This window comes from Biomphalaria glabrata, chromosome 10 (assembly GCF_947242115.1).
Source record: "Biomphalaria glabrata chromosome 10, xgBioGlab47.1, whole genome shotgun sequence".
In the NCBI taxonomy this organism is placed as follows: Eukaryota; Metazoa; Mollusca; class Gastropoda; family Planorbidae; genus Biomphalaria; species Biomphalaria glabrata.
The window spans coordinates 2,295,286-2,317,297 of NC_074720.1; the positions used below are offsets into that span (position 1 = coordinate 2,295,286).

The following is a 22,012-nucleotide window of genomic DNA, read 5'->3' on the forward strand; positions in this document are numbered from 1 at the left end:
CGTACAAGTTTCTTTTTTACTCGAATGGCCATTTTTGTGGGGTGTAGTTCTCTAATACCTACTGACTTTACAATACAACTTATGTTGCATCATTCACAACCAATCGCTAACCTCTTTCCACCGTCACCATAGAAACGCACACACACACACACACTCTGCATAACACCTTCCACGTCACCAAAAATGTATTTGAGCAAAGCAGGCCAAATTCCAATACACCACACCTACCCCTGCCTTGATTGTAATCGGCTTTTTAAAACGAAGATCGGGCTTCGCAGTTTTCTTCCAGTTCATAGACAATCAAAATCTACTTGTGTTTATATTCGACCACAAAAGAAGGAGAGAATTATTACATGAATTGTACACTCATCGGTAAATGTAGGTTAGGGTTGTAATGTACTCTTGACAGTAAAAAAAAAAAAAAAAGTAAAGTTTCCCTTTCAGATGATGCTAGGGTCATCTGTTTCTGAGGCCAACGGGCACAGTGTCAGGTGGCCAGCATAACGACCAACCGCCTTTACTTTCACAAACTAAAGTCAGGTACCCGTTAGAATGGGGTGGACTCAGGGGCGCCCTAAAAATCCCAAAATTCAAAATCCCAGACTTAACCGAGATTCAAACCCAAGATCCCTGGTTTGAAAGCCAAGCATTTAACCAAACAGCTACAGAGCCACCACTATGACATCAATACTCTCAAAATTAGTTCGTCATCTTGAATAATTGTACATTAATGTCTTGTAAAATAAATTCAATTCATCCTGAGAGTTTTGTTTCATTCACTACCGAGTGAGAGTCAATGTATGAAATATTCAAACAGCCCATTGCAATACATCTGACCCTGACCTAAATTAGGCCGATATCGTCTGCTCAGCCACACCTCAAATCTATGCCACTTCTGCTGATACGTGCCAGGCTTTCAGAATGGTATTTAAAATGTAAAGTATATCTGTGATGAGTAAGCTCGTAGAACAGGCTATATAGTGCAATTGTATGACAAATCGACCAGTTGTTCAGAGCTAATTAAAGTGATATTTATGTAGATAACACTAAGCTATTCAAAGAATGAAAATAACATTTTAAAAAGAAAACCAGATAACAAAGGTAATAATTGAATGCAAATAATAACTTTGTGCGATTAGAAATATTTATATTAATTATTTTGTTTAGCGCAACTTTCATGCTTATAACATGATCAGTGCGCTATGGTCCAATCACTTTTGGGGATCAGTTGGAGGGGGGGGGGGGAGGTTTCCGTGTTGACGTTTTAACAGTTTAAAAAAAAAAATTGTTCGAGTCAGAATTCGAACCTGATGTTTCAAGTCTCCGTGGTGTAAAGCCGACGTGTTGGCCACTGAGCTATTAAAGTACGTATGAAAAAAAAAGAAGGTTTAATAGTCTGTTGTTAGTTTAACATTTTTAGCGAACGGACTAATTCTCTAAATAAGGCTTATCTTATCTCAGCTTAAAGAGCATTTTGTATATATGACAAACTTAGTTAGTTTCGTCTAATTTTAGAGATTTTAGAGAGAAAGTGATGGATTGGTAACACCTTTTAAAAAGATACCAACAACAGAGCTAGACAGACCTTAGAGTGGAACCCCCTAGGGCACCAGACGCAGAGAAAGACCAAACAAAAACAAAAAAAAAAAAACGTGGGGACGCAGTGTACTAGCCAAGAGGACCGGAAAGAACTGGGAAGCCATTAAAACTAGCAAGAGACCGTGGAGAGTGGTGTGTTTTTACTGAGGTTCTATGTTCCATGAGGAACGCAAAGAAAGATGATTACGTTGAATTGATTAACTCATTAGATAATATTTAATTGATTGATGTTTTGTCATCAACAAGAGTTGTGCAAGGTGTCGAATTGATCATATAATGGAAATCGGGAGAAATAACATGTAAAAGATCCCAGACAGACAAACACACAGACAGAATGAGTTAGTGTAAGCATTGTAAAAAAAACAACAATAACATGGATTGCAAATGAAGGATATCACGTAAATTGAGCATTATCAAAGTGAGAAGGAGATTTGATTATGTCAAGGGAAACAATCGGTAATATATTTACATCGATTCCTTTTAACTAGCTGTTTCCCTTATTCTACTTCGACCTTGTTTTTAGTAACATGCTGGACTTCAGAAACAAAGAAAGTAGAACCGTTAAGTTTTTCAGGAACAAATTTGACATCCACCAAAGTACTACTTCATTCAATGTATGTAGAATGCAAGGCGCGATTCTACTATACATTGTACATCCGGGTATGTTTGGTGAAATCACACAGCTATGTAGATTTTAGATTTAATAAATCAACATAAAACAGAAGCCGGGGTAATTGCTTTTTTTTTGTGTGTGGATTATATAAATAGCTATAAAATTTTAATAATCACTTCATATTTTTCGAATTATTTTGATGTGCGAAGACAATATGGTTATTAGAATTATCACAGTTATTTACCTTTTAATTATAGATAAAACATAACTTATAAGGATGAGATTAATCCAGGCGTCATGTGCATTAATATAATACTATCTGTTTGTGTAAACAATTGACATTCTTCTTTTTTATTTTTACAAGTATTTGGAAATGTTTGTGAAAGTTATTTTCATGTTCCTGCACGGAACTGTATCAGGAAAAAGAAAAAAAAAGGCAGGCCAAAGAATCGATGAGAAGACTTCATATAATAATTGCCTCACTCTGAAACGTCTAGGATTATCAGGATACAGAGATTAACGCAGGTAGCTGGTTGTCAGGATACAGAGACTAACGCAGGTAGCTGGTTGTCAGGTAAATTTTGTGGTGCTACAACTGTCTAACAGACAGGAACAGGTGAGGATGATAGACATTGTTTGAAAGTAGATCACCTTTATTTTCACCTCCTCACCTGCCCTTCTCTCTTGTTCTACACCCACTCTCTGAGTGTTTTTTTTTCTTTTAAAGAACTCTCTACTATGTAAAACTAAGTGTCCTATGATTTAAGGTTGAATCGGATCGTATCCGATAAGAATGGATCAGATTGGATTTGATTCGAGAAGGATCTGATCCTATTAGACAGACATTGGAAAAAATTTGAAGATTGGGGATCGAACCCACACCATTCGCGTAATTAGCTTGACACTCTGTCCACTTTACTTGCAGTTTCAACGCTATCATTCCTTCCAACCATCTCATCACAGGGAGTGGAAATTTACATATAATAAGATTGACTGTATGCATTCCACATTGACCAATTGTCAGTGTTACGTCATGAGCCCGTCAATCTGCGAACGACTTTTCAATATAAAATTAGAAATATGAAATTAGAATCCCAAACGAGTGTTTGTATAATTGAAGAAAACAATAAAAGATTTAATAGCAAGGGAGATTACTATTTTTTTTCTCCTCCTCAAGCCTTTATTTTAGAATTAGAAAAATTACTTCGACAATTTTGGTAAGATTGTAAATCGCTCAGCATGTACTGCGGTTAATAAAAATTTATATTTTCCTCGATTATTTCCCTTGGCTCAAGAATCGTCTGTTACACACCTTATATAATACAGACGTTACTTCAAAAAAGAAGATGATTACGTCCTACGCGTCATGCATATTAACCAATGACTTAAATTCTGCCAAGTCACTGGTTTTCCTGGCTAGCTCAGGCAACCCATTCCATGCTCTAAAAGCACTAGGGAAGAAGGAGTATTTGTACAAATTTGTCCTAGCATATGGGACGAGGAATGTGCCTTTATCTTTGTGTCTGTCAGAGTATTTTATTAAATTTTGTTTTTGTATTTGAAGATTATGGTTCAGTGTTTTATGTATGATTGCTATTTTACTTTTGAGCCTTCTTTCCTGAAGGCTTTCTAAATTTAGTGATTTTACTAAAGGTGTTACTCTAGTCAAATGTGAATACACGTATTTGGTTAAAGAGGATATCTACCTCGAAATAAAATGTTGCACTAAAATTGCGTCCAATGGCGCTGATAGTAAATCAGAATCACTCATGCTATATCCAATCAGCAGACTGATTGATTTTCTGAGTACTAACTATGCGGGTGCTTCTTAAAATATAATGTAGGTCAAAATGTGTTCATTTAATACATTTTATTGTAAACCAACTCTCAGTATTGACATTTTGTTTTCTATATTCTGTTCGTTTGTTGTTAGCCGCTTCATATTGTAATGTATCTCCCTGAAATACTCGAAAGGAAATGGGAATCGAATCGGTGCATACCTTTCCAACCCAAAAGATTGAAAGTATTTAAAACTAACAAAAACAAAATGATGAAATAGAGATAAGATTTTCCTATCTTTGTCATGGCAAAACAATTAGGCCTTATATATGCTACAAGCACAATTAGACCATAGAAATAATATAGAGAAGGTCATCATAAAATTCCATATTGGAAAAACGAGGCTATTCTTATATCAAACGAAGAATTCGGAATTATTAAAACACATTTTTTCTAATAAAAAAACAACAACTAAAAACTAAAGAAAACATAAAGAAACTAGAACACACACAAGATTAGAGTAACACCATTAGTAGAATCACTGAATTTAGAAACGCTTCAGGATGAGTCACGATATCATTAGTAAAGAAGTAAAATGTATAAAACAATGAACCATAATTTAAGAATACAAAAGAAAAATATGTAAAAAAAAAAAAGATATAGACATATTTCATACTCTAATATATTATAATATATTAGGGCAAGTGCTCCTTCTTCCCAATAGTTTTTAGAGCGTCGAAAAGTTTTAGTGTATATCTCATACACTTTCTTATTATATGTTCAATGAACATCTCTTTGAGTTCGCACAGTCTCACTATATACTTCAATGTCCATCTCTTGAGTTCACACACTGTCTCACACAAACCACCTTCCAGCTCTGCTTGTCAATTCCAACGCTACAGCGACTGCCGTGTTGAAAGTCTACGAGGTCTTATTTGCAAGTCAAAGCAATTGTGTATATGCCTTTAAAGCCTCATTTGTCAAGACAACATTTCAGTGGTGAGTTTTGAGTGCTTGGGTGAAAGATGCACGAGAACCACGAGACAGTACGTGTGAGTTTAATAATGCTAACAACTAAGGAATTAAAAGAACTAAGTATGATACGATAGGACCTATACAATTCGATTGATTTTGTCAGGGCTTTTTTTGTGACGGTACGCACCGGTACGGCGTACCGGCACCTTTTTTTTTTAAAAAATACTTTTCTTGTATTGTAACGTATATTATTAATTTCTTAGTAATTAAAAGTTAGGCAATCAACTACTGAGTACCGGCACCAATTTTTTTTTTACAAAAAAGCACTGGATTTTGTTATGTATAAGCTTTGTGCAGATTACTGATAGAACTTGTACTGTGGATAGATTTTTATGTTCTGGTGACAGATGATGCAGCAGATACTAATGACTGACTGACTAGTGAATTACAATGTGTGTTTGTGTGACTGTGTGTGTGTGTATGCTTAAAGCAGTGACCAGTGACCTACGAGTCCCGTGTTGACAGGTTGAGTGGAGAAGTCGTTGATGAGCATGAACTGGGAGACTTATAATTGGCAGGATTTGAAAGTGTCGCATGTTGCGAGCAGGCTGATCATTGGCCTCTTTCAATTTTTAGCAATAGATATTAGGAAATATAAAGGCCATCTTGCAGAAATTCAGATAAATAACCAAACCCTAGAACAAAAACAAAAAGTAAACTTTTTTATACAGCAACCATCATCAGTCTAATTTACTTTTCCATCACCTGCTGGTATGGTAATACTTCACTGGCACAAAGACTTAGACTAAATAGACTAATTAAAAAAGCATCATGTATCACTCGAACACAGCTACTATCTCTTGAAGAGCTTTTTCATGAAAGATGCCTTTCCAAATCACTTACGATTCTTAAAGATAGACTGCACCCATTAAACCACTGTTACATAAGATCTGAACGAAGTGGTCGTCTCCTTTCCATTAGAACTTTAACAGAAAGATTTTAAAACTCATTCATCCCACTGTCGGTCAGAGTGTAACAAGATCATCTGTCTTCATCGAGAAGTACATAGAAGTCAAATTCATAAAGCGCTGGTTGTGAGTGTGTATGTGTTTCGTGTGTGAATGTTGTTCGTATTTGCATCTATATTGTTATTGTTACAGTAGCTACGCTGAGGTTGTCTATTGTAGTCAAACTGAATTTCCATTTGATTGGATCAATAAAACTTATCTTATCTTATTGTGTTTGAATGTAGCCGAAAGTCTAAGACGAACTTAATAACACAATTTTGAACATTACACATTTAAATGAAGGAAAAACAAAAGCGCTTTACTTGGGATCACATCGCAATCTTAGTAATTTTTTTTAGCGCAGCATTCTTTTATTAATTATAAATATAATTATCCTCTATTTCCCGTGGAAACATATAGCTCGTGGAAATGTCTTTGTGGACACCGATGTTAACTCTGTCACAACTTAACGCTATGTGTTCTGAATGTAATACGTTTTTTTTTTGTGTTTTTTTTGTGGTGAAAGTGAATCTAATTTTTTGGTATCTAAACTAATACCGCGAAGCAGAAGAAGGTTAAGAGATCTCCACTCGTCGGAATCTGACACCAGCAGGTGAAAAAAAAAAACGACAAAATATCTGTAAAGACAATGTCTGGAGTGAAATCTTCATAGAACGAATACCCTCCCCCACCTCTTTTTTTCTAACGTAACATTTGCGTCATAGACGCTTCTCTCCCCCACCTTGTTGCACTATCCTTTGACTACGTACACACAGACACACACAGACACAACACGGGCCATGTTCAGCGGTGATACAATGATGGAAACAGATGTTCATAGTCAATCTCACGGTTCATTTCATCTGTTTTTAGTGGAACGAAGGAGAAAACATATGAACAAACATATGAACAAACATATGAACACGTCATTTGATCAGTTTTGTTGTGGCTGGAGCATCTCTTCGTCTCAGACCCAGGCGGGATAATTGATTACACATTAATTGAACCATAGAACAAATGTATGAGGAAAGAAAATTATGAAACTGCTGATTGGCTGTTCATTTCTTCTTCAATTTGTTTCTTCCATTGCTTCATTCTACCTGTGAGCTTTACCCAACCACCTTCACCTAGCTCATAGTCTGTTGGACCGTTGAGGCACCACACAAGATTTGTCGACGGTCTTTCTCCATTTCCCTTTTTTTTTTTTTTTTGTCTTGGATAGAAACTTTGTCAATGGGAGGCCCGTCCATCTTTTATATTGTCTCCCCCATCACTTTCTCTGCCTGTTCTTTTCCCTGAAGGAAGGTCTTAGTGAGCCATGATGAGCTTGTAAGATGGCCATAATGGTTTAGTTAGCAGGTCATCGTGGGTCCAATCGCTGTAATAATCCTGTCTCTAATCTCCTAACCGTAATCAAGTTCTTCAATAAACAGTCCCAGTTCATGATTTTACAAAGGCATCTGGCTGATACTCCCATCCATCCAAGTGGCGCTACAGCCCATGGAGGGATCTGGCCTGCTTCAAAACATCCTTCCATTCAAATCTCTCCTGGGCCTTTCGTCTCCACGCCCTAACCCCAAGCTGTTGCAGATCTGCTTCCATATCATCAATCCATCGCATTCGGGGTCTGCCTTTGGGTCGCCTGCATACGATTTTCGCTCCTCTGTTATCTGACATTCTTTCAAGGTGAGCTGCCCAACGTAGTCTGTTCTTTTTTTACTTCGGTCACTATTGGTGGGTCTGGAATACCTTCTGGGCTGGAACTCCCAAGTCTCCATAAAACGATGTACAAAATGTTCATGTACCTCTGTTTGTTCAATTCTTGACTGAACAAAAAAAAAAATGGAGTCAGTGCGGTAATTTAAGCCAGAATTAATTTTAAGATGATTAGATTTTGAAAAATCATAACTGCCGAATAAGAATTTTTACTATGTGGCCAATTAGGAAGTTATTTATAAGCTGTTAAATTTCTATTGAAAATCGATATAGCCTTGTCAAATTTCCACTCAAATTTGTGCAATTGGAAGATTGGTATTTGGAAGATTTATAAAAAATACAAATATTTATCAGTGAGTGATTTCTAGGGGGTCAAATGCGATTCATGGGAGATATCCGTAGTTAATATGTAGAGCCGAAATATAAAATGGTGCTTCAAATAGAAATTTTAGTTAAGTAGCTTGAAGTAATGAAGTAGATGTGGCTGGCTTGGTCAGGGCGACGTGATGGAGGACAAACATATCTCATACAGAAAGAGGCGCTCACAAAGAGGAACCAAGGTCGTTCTACGACTGAATGAGACCAACACAGAGAGGGAAGACCTATAGCAAGACCTATAGCAAGTCAGGGAAGCTTCACAAATAGAATCTATAGACATTGCATGGTTTATAAAAATGTTTGAATCTACTGTCTCTATCTTTTCCTGGACTCGATCATTCACTTCAGGACTGCACCAGGACCGACTTCATGGCCAACAAACAGTCCCGGTCTCCTCGCTGTTCTGTCTTGAACTGCACTTTTCTTACACACTGTGTCTCTGGTCCACGCAGGCTTATGATGACCATAACACGGGTTATATTCACGTGCAACGTTCATACCAGTACTGTCCCTTGCCCTTCGACATAGCACACTAAACTGTCTTTCTGGCCTGTGTCACATCAGTCAGCTGATCACACACAGTTAACCCTATCACGTCGCCAATAAGGTTACAACAATATAAATAAAAAGACAGACTGACAGACAGACAGATAGATAGATAGATAGATAGATACTAGATAGACAGATAGATAGATAGAAAGACAGATATATAGATAGACAGACAGATAGATAAATAGATAGATAGACAGATAAATAGATGTTAATTGTAGTGAATCATTTTATTAATTTATATTTGTGGTAGTTATTGCTGTTCTCTTATTTGGAAAAGGTGTGTGTGTGTGTGTGTGTGTGTGTTTCCTGTGTGTTTGTCTCGTCAATATTCAGGTACTCTATTCAGAAAAAAAAAAAGTAAATTGTAACGCGATTGAAGTTACAAAATGTTTTTCATTAGCAAAGATTTCCAAGCCACAGTAATCACGAATACTGTTTATTATTTACAAAACTATGCTGTTTATTATTTACAAAATTATACTTTGTTAATGTAAGAATGTCTCCCAAACGCGCCTTGCATCCGCGTCTTCTGAATGCCATGACTTTCAGGAGGCCAGGAAGTAATCTTCGCTTTCTCGAGCGATTTTCGCAATCGAAAATTTACATCGATACAGTTAGACTGAACATTCTATCTATTTCAATTACATTAATTTTTTTGTAGCCACTTAACAAATACGCTACAGGGGGTAGCCAATTTAAACAGATACAAATGTAAAAAATATGCAAATTAAGCTAATTATTAAACATTCAAGCACCGCGATTCGCAGTCTCATTCTCACCATCTGTCTCATTTTCTCTGTCATACCCTCCAGCGAATTGCAACACTTAACATGAACATTCCTACGCTACCACCACACACGGACAAAGAGGGAGGTAATCACGTTCATGTAGATCCTGTATAAACAGTTTTTTTGTTCAAACATATCGATTTCTTTCCAGATTGCTGGAAGCTATGTGATTAGAAGAGCCAAAAACTGAGAACACCTGCTCCAAAGATTTGTTGCAGTCGAAGACACAAATATAGAGACTCGAACAAGTTTGTGAATGTTCCATCTTCATCATCAACGTGGCTGTGTAATGTGCAATAATAAAGTATGGTGTGATGGGAGAGTCTGGTGACGGCTTCAGAAGTGAGGAGTAAGTCTTAAGGGAAAATGTATTTGGAAAGCTTGAAATTCGTTTTAATTCTTAGAATTATTCCGTGTACTGCTGAGAACGTTTTCAGTGTCACTTTTTCACTCTATGTCTTTGCGTTTTTCAGACTTTCTTTTCTGATATGCTGCTGGGAGATGGAGAAGCACTGGATAGATCCACATGGAGAGCTAGCGTGAAGGAAGGGTCATGGATAGCTCATGGTGTACATGTTACCGGCAAAGAGCGAAATGCAGGCATTCTATAGAATACTGGGAGTTTTTAGGCAAATTACGAAATGATTCATCATTTCCTACTTTGCTACATTTTAGGTGATTATAGTGACCCAGCTTTCTTCTTCGTTCTCATTTTATATGTCAGAGGGTTTAGATCAGTAATCCTATATATGAACCGCGCTGTGGTTTCCAGATCAGGCAGTTCGTATGTTTTTTTCTTCTATAGGAGGGTTTTGGAGCCAAAGTCTTGTTCGGGACTTTTGATAAAGTGTGCAGCTTTGAAGGACATGGTCGGCATTCTCCGGTGATGCTTCACAAGGGCAGGTTTCGCTAGTCCCGACTTTTAGCTTCCGGAACAAATGTTATCTCGTTCTGTTGTACCCGGCTATGAATCGAAAATGTATGCGTTGGTCATGTCGTGATAGCTTATAAATAGGCGTGCTACTTTCAAGGCGTCTAGCTTTCAATCAAATATACTACCACATTTTTAGCTGCCTGGTCGTGCGGTTTGCGCGCTGGACTGTCGTTTGGATTTATCGATGGTCCCGGGTTCAAACCCTGCCCACTCCCATCCAGCGTCGCCCTGCGGGAGGTTTGGACTAGGAAGTAAACTATCTTCAATTCTGAAAGAACATCCGAAACATGTGAAACATTTTACAAACAAAAAAGAAACATTTTTCTGCAAAGGGGGGGGGGGATAAAATTTTTCGTTCAAGTCTTTGTTTAAGGGGGATGCACAATGAAATTTCAATTTTTGTAATTTACAGATAAATAGAAAAGCTTTATGCATGACTTGATAGAACATATAGAGACATGAGTAACCATACACATTTTATGAGTGTAGCCTTTTGGGTTGCTATGGAAATGGTATACTGATATTGATATACTATCAATAAACTACATGTGAAAAATTATTAGTCTAACTTATACAGAACTAAAGATTTTGAGATTCTTGTGGACAACATGCACCTAAAAATACATTTTGAGAAAAACGAATTTAAAGTTTTTAAAATGATATAAAATATTTATTGTAACCATAAAAATGAAAAAAAAGGGAATATTAACATAAAACAACATAATAGATAATAAAAAAAACAAAAAAACTATTCATTAAAATGGCCTGATTGATAGGTTGGACCTTCTAGAACCTCTGCCCGGTGCTCATGCTCAATTCTTCGTTTTTTCAAGTTTTTTCTCCTGGACACTAATGCGATTGATTTTCTTTTTCTAACAAGCTGTAGTTTGACATTTTGCTTTTTCTCACTAGAAGAAATGTTCTTTAGTGTCCAGGGAATGCCTAATATGTCAAAAACTGATCTGATGCCAACAGGTCCATTATTGAAGGCTAAAACAGCAAGGTATGTCGCAGCCCTTACCGTTTTTAATGTTGCGAATTCTGTTTTGGGGCATCTTTGCCAAATGAGGGAATAAAAAGATTCATTGGCGTTTTGTGTTCCCATTCTAGAACATCTTTTTAATACTGTCTGAGGAAGATCTATGTGTCAAGGTCTTACTATCGATTTCTTTAGCTGCCTTTAAATAGTGCGAGCGCTCCAATATTTTCGTGACAATTTGACTTTGAAAAAAACAAAAACTTTCATAATGCAGTTAATATTGTTTATATTGTAAAGTTGCGTTTATACTTATTGAAAGGCTCTAAAAAGTTAAACAGTTATTTTTTTTGTTTTTGGCTACAATTAATTCAGCGCTTTTAAAAATGAATTACATATCAAAGAAACGCACCAATCTACTGTTAGTAAACCTTATCTTTGAATAGCTGGCTATTAGTGTGAACTGTCGTTCCGATCGTCCCTGGTTCAACCCATGCTCGCAGCTATTATCCGCCGTCCTGTGGGAGGTTTTAACGAGGGCGTAGTAATTTTTAATTCTGAATTTTTAAGTATCACCCGAAACATGTCAAAGAAACGAAACAGAACTTTGTTTCAGGGACTACTTAGGGCCTAGTGAAAGTTCTAGGGATCGATCGTGCTGATAAAAAAAAAAATCCGGTTAAAATAAAAGAATGCGTGTAATTACGTCCATAAACCAGGACAGGGAAATCAGGGGGGGAAAAAGTCCATGTCACGTGTGTAATAGTTTAATAATAACATCTTGTGGGAGGTCTTTAGCTTTCGATATGAACAGCTTGGAAATGACGGCCCTGTCTAATAAAAACAAACTCGCTTATTACCTGCAGCTGATGAGGCCAGTAAAACACAACGAAGTCAGTAGAAAAACAAAAAACCTAATGCAATACTCAGAAAGACACAAAGATAGAGGCGCATTTCTCATTCCATACGCTAGGACAAATTCATACAAGTGCTCCTTCTTCCCTAGTGACATTACAGAGTGGAATAATTTGCCTGAAGCAGCCAGGAAAAGTTATAACATAGCAGAGTTTAAGCTACTGTTTTACATATATGACTAGATTGACACAAGAAATACGTAGGACGTAATTATCTTCTTTTTTAAAGTCAAGTCTGTGATATATAATATAAGAGAAAGTTTAAAAAGTGGCTACAAATGGGAAAAAAAATCATTTTAAAAACATAGTTTTCTCTTAGAGTTACTTATTTCTATACACCGGTTACTACAAAAACAAAAAAAAAAAAAAAAACTAGCTACTGTCAATGTTTCGGTCATAGATGCAAATCTCTAAAAACCAAAATATAATCATGAAATCATCTCTTAAGTTTGATAACGTTACTACTTTAAAATCACTCTAGGTTATACCAATAACGATGGAAAGCTAGAGATTATAAACAACATTTTATATGTCATTTGTATCACTTCTATTGATACTTTAAATTATTTTTTTTTACAAAACAAAATAAACAAAAACAAACTGATTTATCAAATTTATGAACATCTTGAACCTAAAAAAAAAAACAATAGAATGACACACAAAAAGACAGAACAGAAACCTAAGAACAACTGGATAAGTCACTCCAGAATATTAGCAACATACTTCAGAACGAGGCAGCTGGACATTTCTTACAGAGGCCGCGGCTATACATTTGAGACGAACAGAAAATCCATTGCCCAGGACAGACGTACAACGGCGGGAAAGAGAACCTAAATAAACCACCAGTGGACAACGGCTATGTCTGCGCTGGATGTGGCGAAAAAATGTAGGGCGCATCTGGGACTGTGTAGCCACGCGAAATACTGCACGCCTCATGAATCTTCGCCTCGAAGACACGCCTTAACATTAGCGACATTGAAACCTCGTTTGTATATAAATTTTAAAACAATCCATTCTTAATTATTACAGTAAACAAAGCGAGACAGTATGAGGGAACAAAAATCAGAAAATAACAGAAAGAGAAAGGAAGAATAAGAGAGAGCAACTGAAGACAAGAGTGAGAGGGAAGGAAATAAGAGAGAAGAACAACTTAAAAAGTAGAATGAGGAAAGAGAGAAAAAGTTGTAATATAAGAGAGAAGAGGAGAAAAAAACGTGCGACAGCAAAAGAGAAAGAAAAAAGAGAGAAAGAGAGAACAATATGAAAAAAAGAAGATAAGGGAATTAAAAAAAAAAAAAGACCAAAAAAATGAAATGAAAGTTGAGAGCGAGAAAGAGAGAGAGAGAAAGAGGAGAGAGGAAAGAGAAAAAAGAGAGAAATAGAGAGACAGAGAAAGAGAGAAGGTGAGGGTGAAATAAAGAGTAATGACAAGACAATAAAAGAATAGATCAGCCAAATCGATGCCATTGATTGCTAACATGAATACGACGTAGGCGCAAGACCATATCCCAATACTGACAATATGGCTGCCTGGTCGTGCGGTTTGCGTGCTGGACTGTCGTTCAGATTTATTGATGGTCCAGGGTTCAAACCCTGCCCGCCCCCATCCCCCGTCATCCTGCGGGAGGTTTGGACTAGGAAGTAAATTATCTTCAACTCTGAAGGAACATCCGAAACATGTAAAACATTTTACAAACATTTTTACAATACAATATGGTCAACTACACACTGCCCACTAGGTGCTTATCCCCCCTTGTCTCCTTAGTAGAGAGCCAGGTGACCCAGTGGACACAAGCTGTGCTCGAGGTCATCACACTATAGAACCCAGAAGTATGTCGCTCCCCCCACCCCCCTTTTTTTAATCTCTGAAGAGTTTTTAGCTAAGGCGCTAATATAAGTAGCATTTAAATCTATATCCTGCCATCTATCGGAGATTTTTCACTATTAACTAAACAATGTCAAGGTCTCTAAATTGAACTTTAAAGTTGCAAGCTAATTAAAAGAAACAGAGCTCTCTTTTATTACCACTAATTAGTTGCCAGTTTGGTTTTAAATAATTTTGAAGTCATTAGAGTGAAAGTGGAATATCCTGTAACGACTGAAATTATTTTGTGCTATAAACCAAGGAGCTTCGGAGAATTGATGCAGCAGTGCTAAAAATCTGCACAAAATAATCATATAGGTTAAAAAATAAATTATTATCACTTTCAAAATTTTGTAGACCAGCGAACCAAAACCTGGCGATATATGTGGTATAATTTATAATGTAAGTGTAATATCCATGTTTTTTTTTTTCCGAAACTTGTATACCAAAAGTTTGAGTCAATATCTAGCTTTCAATTACTATGAATAATTTCATGAAACCGATCAGCACTGCATCACTGTGCCATGCTATCTAGATCTAGCCCATGGCCAGCTATTACGTGACGTGTTTAGCGCTCAAGCAATTACCATTGACTAACTGGAGTGAAAGGGCTAAAAATGTCTGCACAATAACGCAATTAATCTCGGGAAAAGATCTTAAAAAACAAGCACCGCACGGAGAGTATCGTCATCAAGTATTCGGAACAAATCGCAGAGATAAACAAGATTTAGCCATAAATCCTGCTTATTTTTATGGTCCCTCGCTGTGCCGGATGTTCTAGGGAAAAAAAACTTGGATTAGCCATGATTTATTGGACACAGGCTCTGGGCTTGCGTGATGGTGTCTTTTGAAATAGCCGTTGCCGATGTGTGTATGGAGTCTATACAGGGACAGTTAATGTATGTACCGTTAATCTGGGTGAATCTACTAGTGTAGTTCTGGGGTCTTGTTTTGTTTTTTTAAAGTCGCTATACAAAGAAATAAAACCTTTGTCAATTATTCAAATATAACCATAAAAAAAAAGTAAAGTTCCCCTTCCAGACCTCGTGGTCTATAGGGCAGATGATGTAAAGGTCATCTGATTCTGTGGCCTACGGTTAACGAGGGTGTCACGTGGCCAGCACAACGACCAACCGCCTTTACTTTTCCCCAACTAATGTCAGGTACCCATTAGAGCTGGGTGGACTCAGAGGCGCCCAAGGATCCCGAAATAAAAATCCCAGTCTTCACCAAGGTTCGAACCCGGGACCCCGGTTCAGAAGCCAAGTGCTTTACCGCTCAGCCGACGCGCCTCCAAATATAACCATAATTTAAATGTTTTTTTATTTTCTTACATAACTCAAAAAGCTGATTATTTGTAATTCATTGGTCACAATGAGACAAATTGTGTTGATTGGATGGCGTCCTGGTCACGAGGTTTGCAATCCAAACTATCGTCATGATTATCCACGGTTTGAACCGTGCCAGGCTTCCCATGCAGTCCCGTGCATTCTCATGATTAAAAAAAACAAGCATTTTAAAAAGTATATGTTTAACGGCGACTTGCGATCTTACAAAAGCTTGCTCTTTGGCTTTTAAATTTGATTATGAATATTTTATGCATAAACGTATAAACCATTTAAAAACCCGTGGGACTGAAAAAAATATTATTGTAGAGAAAAAAAATTGCAAAATTTAAAAGTATATTCTCAAACAAAGCAGAGCTCTATGGCTCTGTCTAGTAGCTCAACTCTTTGTTTAGTAGCCTAGCTCTATCTATGTCTCTTAGCCTAGCTCTATGTCTGTTAGCCTAGCTCTATGTCTAGTAGCCTATACCTAATATCTTAATCCATCAACCAAAAAGGGTTCTTTAGATTGGTTGAATAGCTAGGAGAGTATAGTCATGCCTACAACATTATTTACGAAATACAGAAAACGCATAAACTAATGATCATTTATTGGACTAAATAATTTCAAATGAGGTAAGTTATCTCATCGGTGATGCCGCTTGAAAAAGAAATCCTAAATAATGTTTAAATTTGGAAATATTATTCCATCATTCCGTACTGAACACACAATGCTGGTCTCCGAGAGGAAATGACTTATGATTTTTCAAATATGCCAAAGTACAAGCTTGTGCTATGACGCTAGAATGCCTAGACAGTCTGGCACTTGTATCTATCGAATAAGATATTTTGTTCATATCAGAATGGTTGAGTAGAGACGTTGCTGCCATTTTATCACGAAAAGTTTTTGTTACAAAACAGGTAAACAGTTAAACGCAACGGAAATTACGCTAAATGATTTTTATTTTATTATATTTTTATTTAATTTGATTTTAGTATTTCGTTTTGGGCCATCAAATTCACTTTGCCTAAGGCCTCAAATTACATAAGGCCGGCCCTGCCCTAAATATTTTTATGAATGTTAAGAGACATTTTGTACTTTTTCGGACATATAAAAAGGTTTCGCGTTGGACGATCAAGAATAGTCGGTGCACCTAGTCCACTCTACGGGCAGGAAGTCAGTTTTTTTAAATCTAAACGAGACAGAGACGAACAGGAAGACAGACGGACTGCAAGAGGGAAATGCCTTATTGACTACTACGGTGGTCGCTATATAAAAAAAAGTCTATGCGAAAGTAAAGATTGCAAAGCCTGCGTTATAAATCATGAAAAGACAGGATTTTGAAAAAACAACAAAAAATCGGTCATTTCGTATTTCCGATTTAAACAAAATAAAATGTAATTAAATAGTTTCGTTCATCATAGTTTAAAATTTTTTATTTTTTTTGTTGATGGATTCGTTCTGACAAGTTTCTCTCCAGAATGTCAGTATCATGAACCAATGTCTGGGTGATGGGGGTCAACGCGTTCGGTCGTTGTGCCATAGAGTGCAGAGGAAGTCTGCGTCTGGAGTTCCTGCTTACTAGGTGCGTAGATGTGTATACGATCTTTAAACACTGATCAAACATGGATTACATGCAAGCCGTGACTCATTCTTCTTATAATCACAAGATTAACTTTTTAAAAGAAATATTTATACAAAGTTTCAGACCAAGAGACAAGCGTTATATTTAGTCCAATATCTTCTGATAAGAGGGTTACATGTTCTTAGATGGTTTAAATATAATTTCATGCATTAAAAAAAAAATTGGCAGTCGGACATGCTAAGAGTGCTATTTTGATGTTAAATACTTGGTTTCTATAACATTGCATAGTAATAAATAGAGAATAACAAAGCAGGTTAAAAAATATTGGTACATGTATCTATATAAAAGACTTGATAACATTATTTGTTTTTGGTCCAATCTAATGGAATTTCAGGTTGACTACAATTGACAGAAGGGATTACAGTTGTCTTATTACTAGACTTATGTATACGCTAAAAAATGAATATGCTTTTACTAATACAATACTATACTCGGTCGGCGCAGTCCCTTATTTTCGTAGCATTTTAATTCACTACTTTCTCTCTTAAAAACTTGGTCCCTGGTGCTGTTATTCATTTATGTTTAATATATGTATGTATCACATTTGTTTCAGCACCTAGCTTCAACTCTATGTTTACATTCATAGCTTAATAGTACAATACTAGCACGTCTTTGTCAGACTAAACAAAACGAAATTGTTTAAGAATCCCACAATTCTTCCAAAATCTGATATATATGTAGATAAATACATACAAATTAATTTTTTTTTCTCGGATTTCGGATATGAATAATTTTTTATATGTGTCCTCTGACCTTTCAATATTATACAAGAAGGATTTTTTTTTCCCCTTTCTAATTGTCTTAAGAGTTGAGTCTTAAGGCGCTTGGAACTCTAGACCTTCTAGACCTTTGCTTGCCTCCGTCTGCCTGTCTGAACAAAACTTCTGGAAAGATCCAAGCCGACGTAAAGGCAAAGGACTACATCCCTGTTACCGGGGCCTCATATCCCAAGATGCTCGAAAAATGACTATAAAAAAAGGGCTCTTGCTTGAGTGTGTATCTGTCTACGTATTTTTTAAGCAAATTAGGTCAAATAATGTGCATTTTTTATAACGTTTAACCCACTCGTCGATGACGTCATTGTAAGATCTGAAGTTATTTTGTTTTTTTTTCCAGCACATTCATTGATGACGTCATCCAGAACTATATTTTTTATTTCCCCAATGTTTTCTCCTAGTCTCAATGACACTTAAGAACCTCATTGCTTCTTACGCTCTCTCCGCCCTCCAACATTCCGATTCACACACGAAATCGCCATTCATCTGAGAAGAAACATCACTGGCCTACATAGCCTTCAGATCCGCGACTGTGAAATTGAATTTTATTTTTTTTTTTAACCCGGAAATAAAATATTGAAACATCGTTTTTTTCCCACAATCCTTTTTTTTTTTGTATGTGACTTATCAAGAAATAAATCGGAAGTGAAGAAGTAGTATAAGAAAGGTATGTCGGGATAGACGATCTGGTTGCTTAAGTCTTGGGAGAGGAAGAAAATGGATAGAAAGAGGGAGAGGGTAAAGCAGCGGTTCTCAATCTTTTATGTTCGGCGACCCCTTTTTACAATCCCCCACTCTGCGGCGACCCCCCCCCCCATCCCCGACACACAGATATAGCACTAGAAGACAATAGCAACCCATAGTTTCGATGGTCTTAGACGACCCCTGGAAAATCGTCAATCGACCCCCAAAGGGGTCGCGACCCATAGTTTGAGAACCCCTGGGGTAGAGGAAAGGGAAGAAAGAGATGGAGGGTGATGGAATAAGAAACAGAGAGATAAGAAGAGAATGTGAGGTATTGGTATAGAGGTGGGAGAAAGGCGGTATATTAAAGAAGAAGAGAACGAAAGACAGAAGGGGAAACAAAGAGGAAGAGAAGGAGAGATAGGGAGATATAATGGGAGTATAATCACAAAGAGGGAGAGAGAGCGAGAAATGAGGAGAGTTGGGGTACAGAAAGAGAGAGTAAAGGTAGAAAGAGACTAAATATAATCTTAGAAAAATAAGAAAGAGTGAGAGAGGGAGAAAAAAACAGAAGAGAAGGGGAGGAGAGAAGAGAGGTAAAGAGAAAAAGAGAAGAGCTGAGAGAGAAAAAAGAGGGAAAGAATAAGACTGATAGAGTTGAGGGAAAGAGAAATGGGAGAAAGAAAAGAGATAGAAAGAAAGGAGATAGAAAGAAAAGAATCAGAGACAGAGAGAGAGAAAGGAAGAGAAAAAAAAAAGAAGGAGAGAGGAGAGATTGAGAGAATTATTATAACTTTTATATAGCGAGCTACTTTCATGCTTATAGATCAGAGTGCTTTTGGTCCAATCTCATTAGTGGACCAGTTGGGGGGGGGGAGGGAGGGGTTATCTAGGAGTTGGTCAAGCGCACTTGGCCTCTCGACCACGCTTCCCACAATGGGGAGAGAGAGACAGAGAGAGAAGAAAGGAAAGTGAACATTTGCTGCAGAAATACTGGAAATATGACAGACATAAAATAGATTAAACTCAAAGTTTAGAAAAGAGTCTAATGACCCAATTCTTATTAAAACCACAGACCACTATATATTATTCCAAGATTGGACACTGCACAAAAATGTCGTGAAAAACTTCAAAAAAGCTGAAACAAGGCATTGATTTGTAAAGTAGTTATATGAAGTAAAGTTTTTTTTTTCAACCCTAACCTATGTAAACTATAATTTAATGCTTAGATCAAGTAGTCCGAGTAACTGAATATCGAAAACAAGAGCAGTCTCTTCTCAATTATTTTTTTTTTGCAATTTTTAGATACATAATCTAGAAAGATCTAGGTAATGAGTCTGTTTGAATAAGCAATTCAAAATCATAAGGTGATTAAAATCAACAGACTTGAATTATTTTAATCTGGAGTTCTGAAGTATTATCACAATGTAAACTAACAGGAAATTGATTTATTTCATAGATTTGCGTATTTATATACATCTGTGATTAATATTAATAATATCCCATTCTTTTCAAAATCCACAAAATGGTACAGCATTATTTCTAGACTCTGAAAACTAAAGATCATAACTATTCTAAAAAGATCGATTTTAGTAGATTCGCAGCGACCTCCATTACAGCTTGAAAAAGAGTTGCATGTATTATCATTTATATATATATATAGGTCTGTGATCTGATACTTATCGGATAAGATTCTGTTTCCGTTTTAAAGTCTAGTTGTAATATATATACAGGTCTGTGATTAAAACGTTGAAATTAAGTTCCGAATATCAGGATTTCCCATTAATAAATAAAAATGATGGCCATGTAATAAAAAAAAAAGTTAAAGATTAAATCACAGTGTCACGTGATCACTCGTGCGCGTGTCTGTGTGAGTGTGTGATTACTGTAATACAAAAAAAATAGGGGAGGGGGATTGTTATTTATACACTGACCCAAGTTACACACTTTGCATGCAATCAGGAAAGAGAACTCTTAAGACATAAGTGGGCTCGCCCTTTGACCTATCGCTTTATAAAGCATATCCAGATTTCTATGGGGAAAAAAAAACAACAACACACACTTATGACGGACAATAACAAAGAAAAGTAAAAATAATATGTACATTTCACATCAGGAACATTACACACAAAGAAAGTGTATAGAGATATGTGTGATAGTCAACAAAATTGTAACAATTATTTTTTTTACTGGTTACAAACTTACGGTCTCTCGTCCTTGACCGGCATCGTCTGCTTGTACATCGTTGAAACATCATTTAGTAATCCTCCTTCAGCCATGTCTGAACAGATAATCCACTTGTCCCAAACAACGATAATCCTTTTTGGAATCAGACAGAACACTCACACACGAGCGAGGAAGAAATTAATTCAGAGTTCACTTTCTCGTCAAAAAGCTAAAGTGTGTAGCTTGATTTCAACGTGGAGGGAGGGGGGGGGGGCGCACATCCACAAATCAACACACGAGAAAAAGCTTGAAATCCCGCGCTGAGAAACAGAATGACAAAACTATGACACTGGGATAATTGAGCCAGACTAATGAGGTGAGGAACTGTCAACAATAGTACCGAGTTCTGTTTCCGGTTAGTCGCGCAGGTCACAGCACGCAGAGTTCATTCGGGTCATCACGTGACGGAGGTCTGATTTTTTTTAAGCAATGCACATCCTTGTTGCTTTTTGATTAAGGAAAAAAAAAATGTTTTTAATGAAATGCTCGATACGACAAGATGTGATTGGCTGATTGGATGACAGCTCCAGGCGGTTAACGTGACATTGTGTTTTCAAATTGAACAAAGACAATGGACATAGTTTATTAATTATGCTATCTGGCTACGCCCATGAACGTACCAGACTAGACTTAACTAGACTTCAACAGCCTCTATATCTAGACAGTGGCGTAGCTAGGAGTTCGCCATCATTTGCGGGCCCGGGGGGACTCTCTGGGGGCCCCAACATTTTCCATAATATTTAGTATTTGATGTAAAAAAAACACAGATTTGGGTGAACCCTCAAGTGGGGGCCCGGTGGATTTTCAAATTCTCCCCCTCCCTCCCCCCACCCTAGCTACGCCACTGTATCTAGTGGAGTGAATGAAAAATTCAGTGCTGGAATAAAGAATGATGTCCGCCTGGTCGTGTGGTATGCGATTCTGGTTGTCGACTCAATGGTCCCGAGTTCAAATTCGCTCGCATTTCCCTGCTGTCTATATGAGGTTTGGGTTAAAGAAACATCTAAAATAAAATTACATGTTTTTAAGGTTTCAGTATTTAAGGTTTCAGTATTTAAGGTTTCAGTATTTAAGGTTTCAGTATTTAAGGTTTCAGTATTTAAGGTTTCAGTATTTAAGGTCTCAGTATTTAAGGTTTCAGTATATAAGGTTTCAGTATTTAAGGTTTCAATATGCCTCAAGTATATTAAAATGTTTTTTATTTAGATATAAATTGCCTAATACCCTACATTTTTTTTTGTTCGTAACGGAATCGATTAG

General features: G+C 36.8%; 1 protein-coding gene across 6 annotated transcripts in view; it reads right to left on the minus strand.

Moving 5' to 3' along the window:
• Positions 1–22,012, minus strand: part of LOC106056728 (tumor protein p53-inducible protein 11-like) — a 303,798-nt gene that overhangs the window by 64,444 nt on the left and 217,342 nt on the right. For 3 of the 6 annotated variants that reach the window (XM_056043790.1, XM_056043791.1, XM_056043789.1), the window contains exon 2: positions 20,732–21,197. The exons of the other annotated variants lie outside the window; for them this stretch is intronic. In XM_056043790.1, coding sequence (XP_055899765.1) covers positions 20,732–20,805 — 74 coding nt within the window. In that variant the 5' untranslated portion in view covers positions 20,806–21,197. The remainder of the gene's footprint in view (positions 1–20,731; positions 21,198–22,012) is intronic. 6 annotated transcript variants of the gene reach the window in all.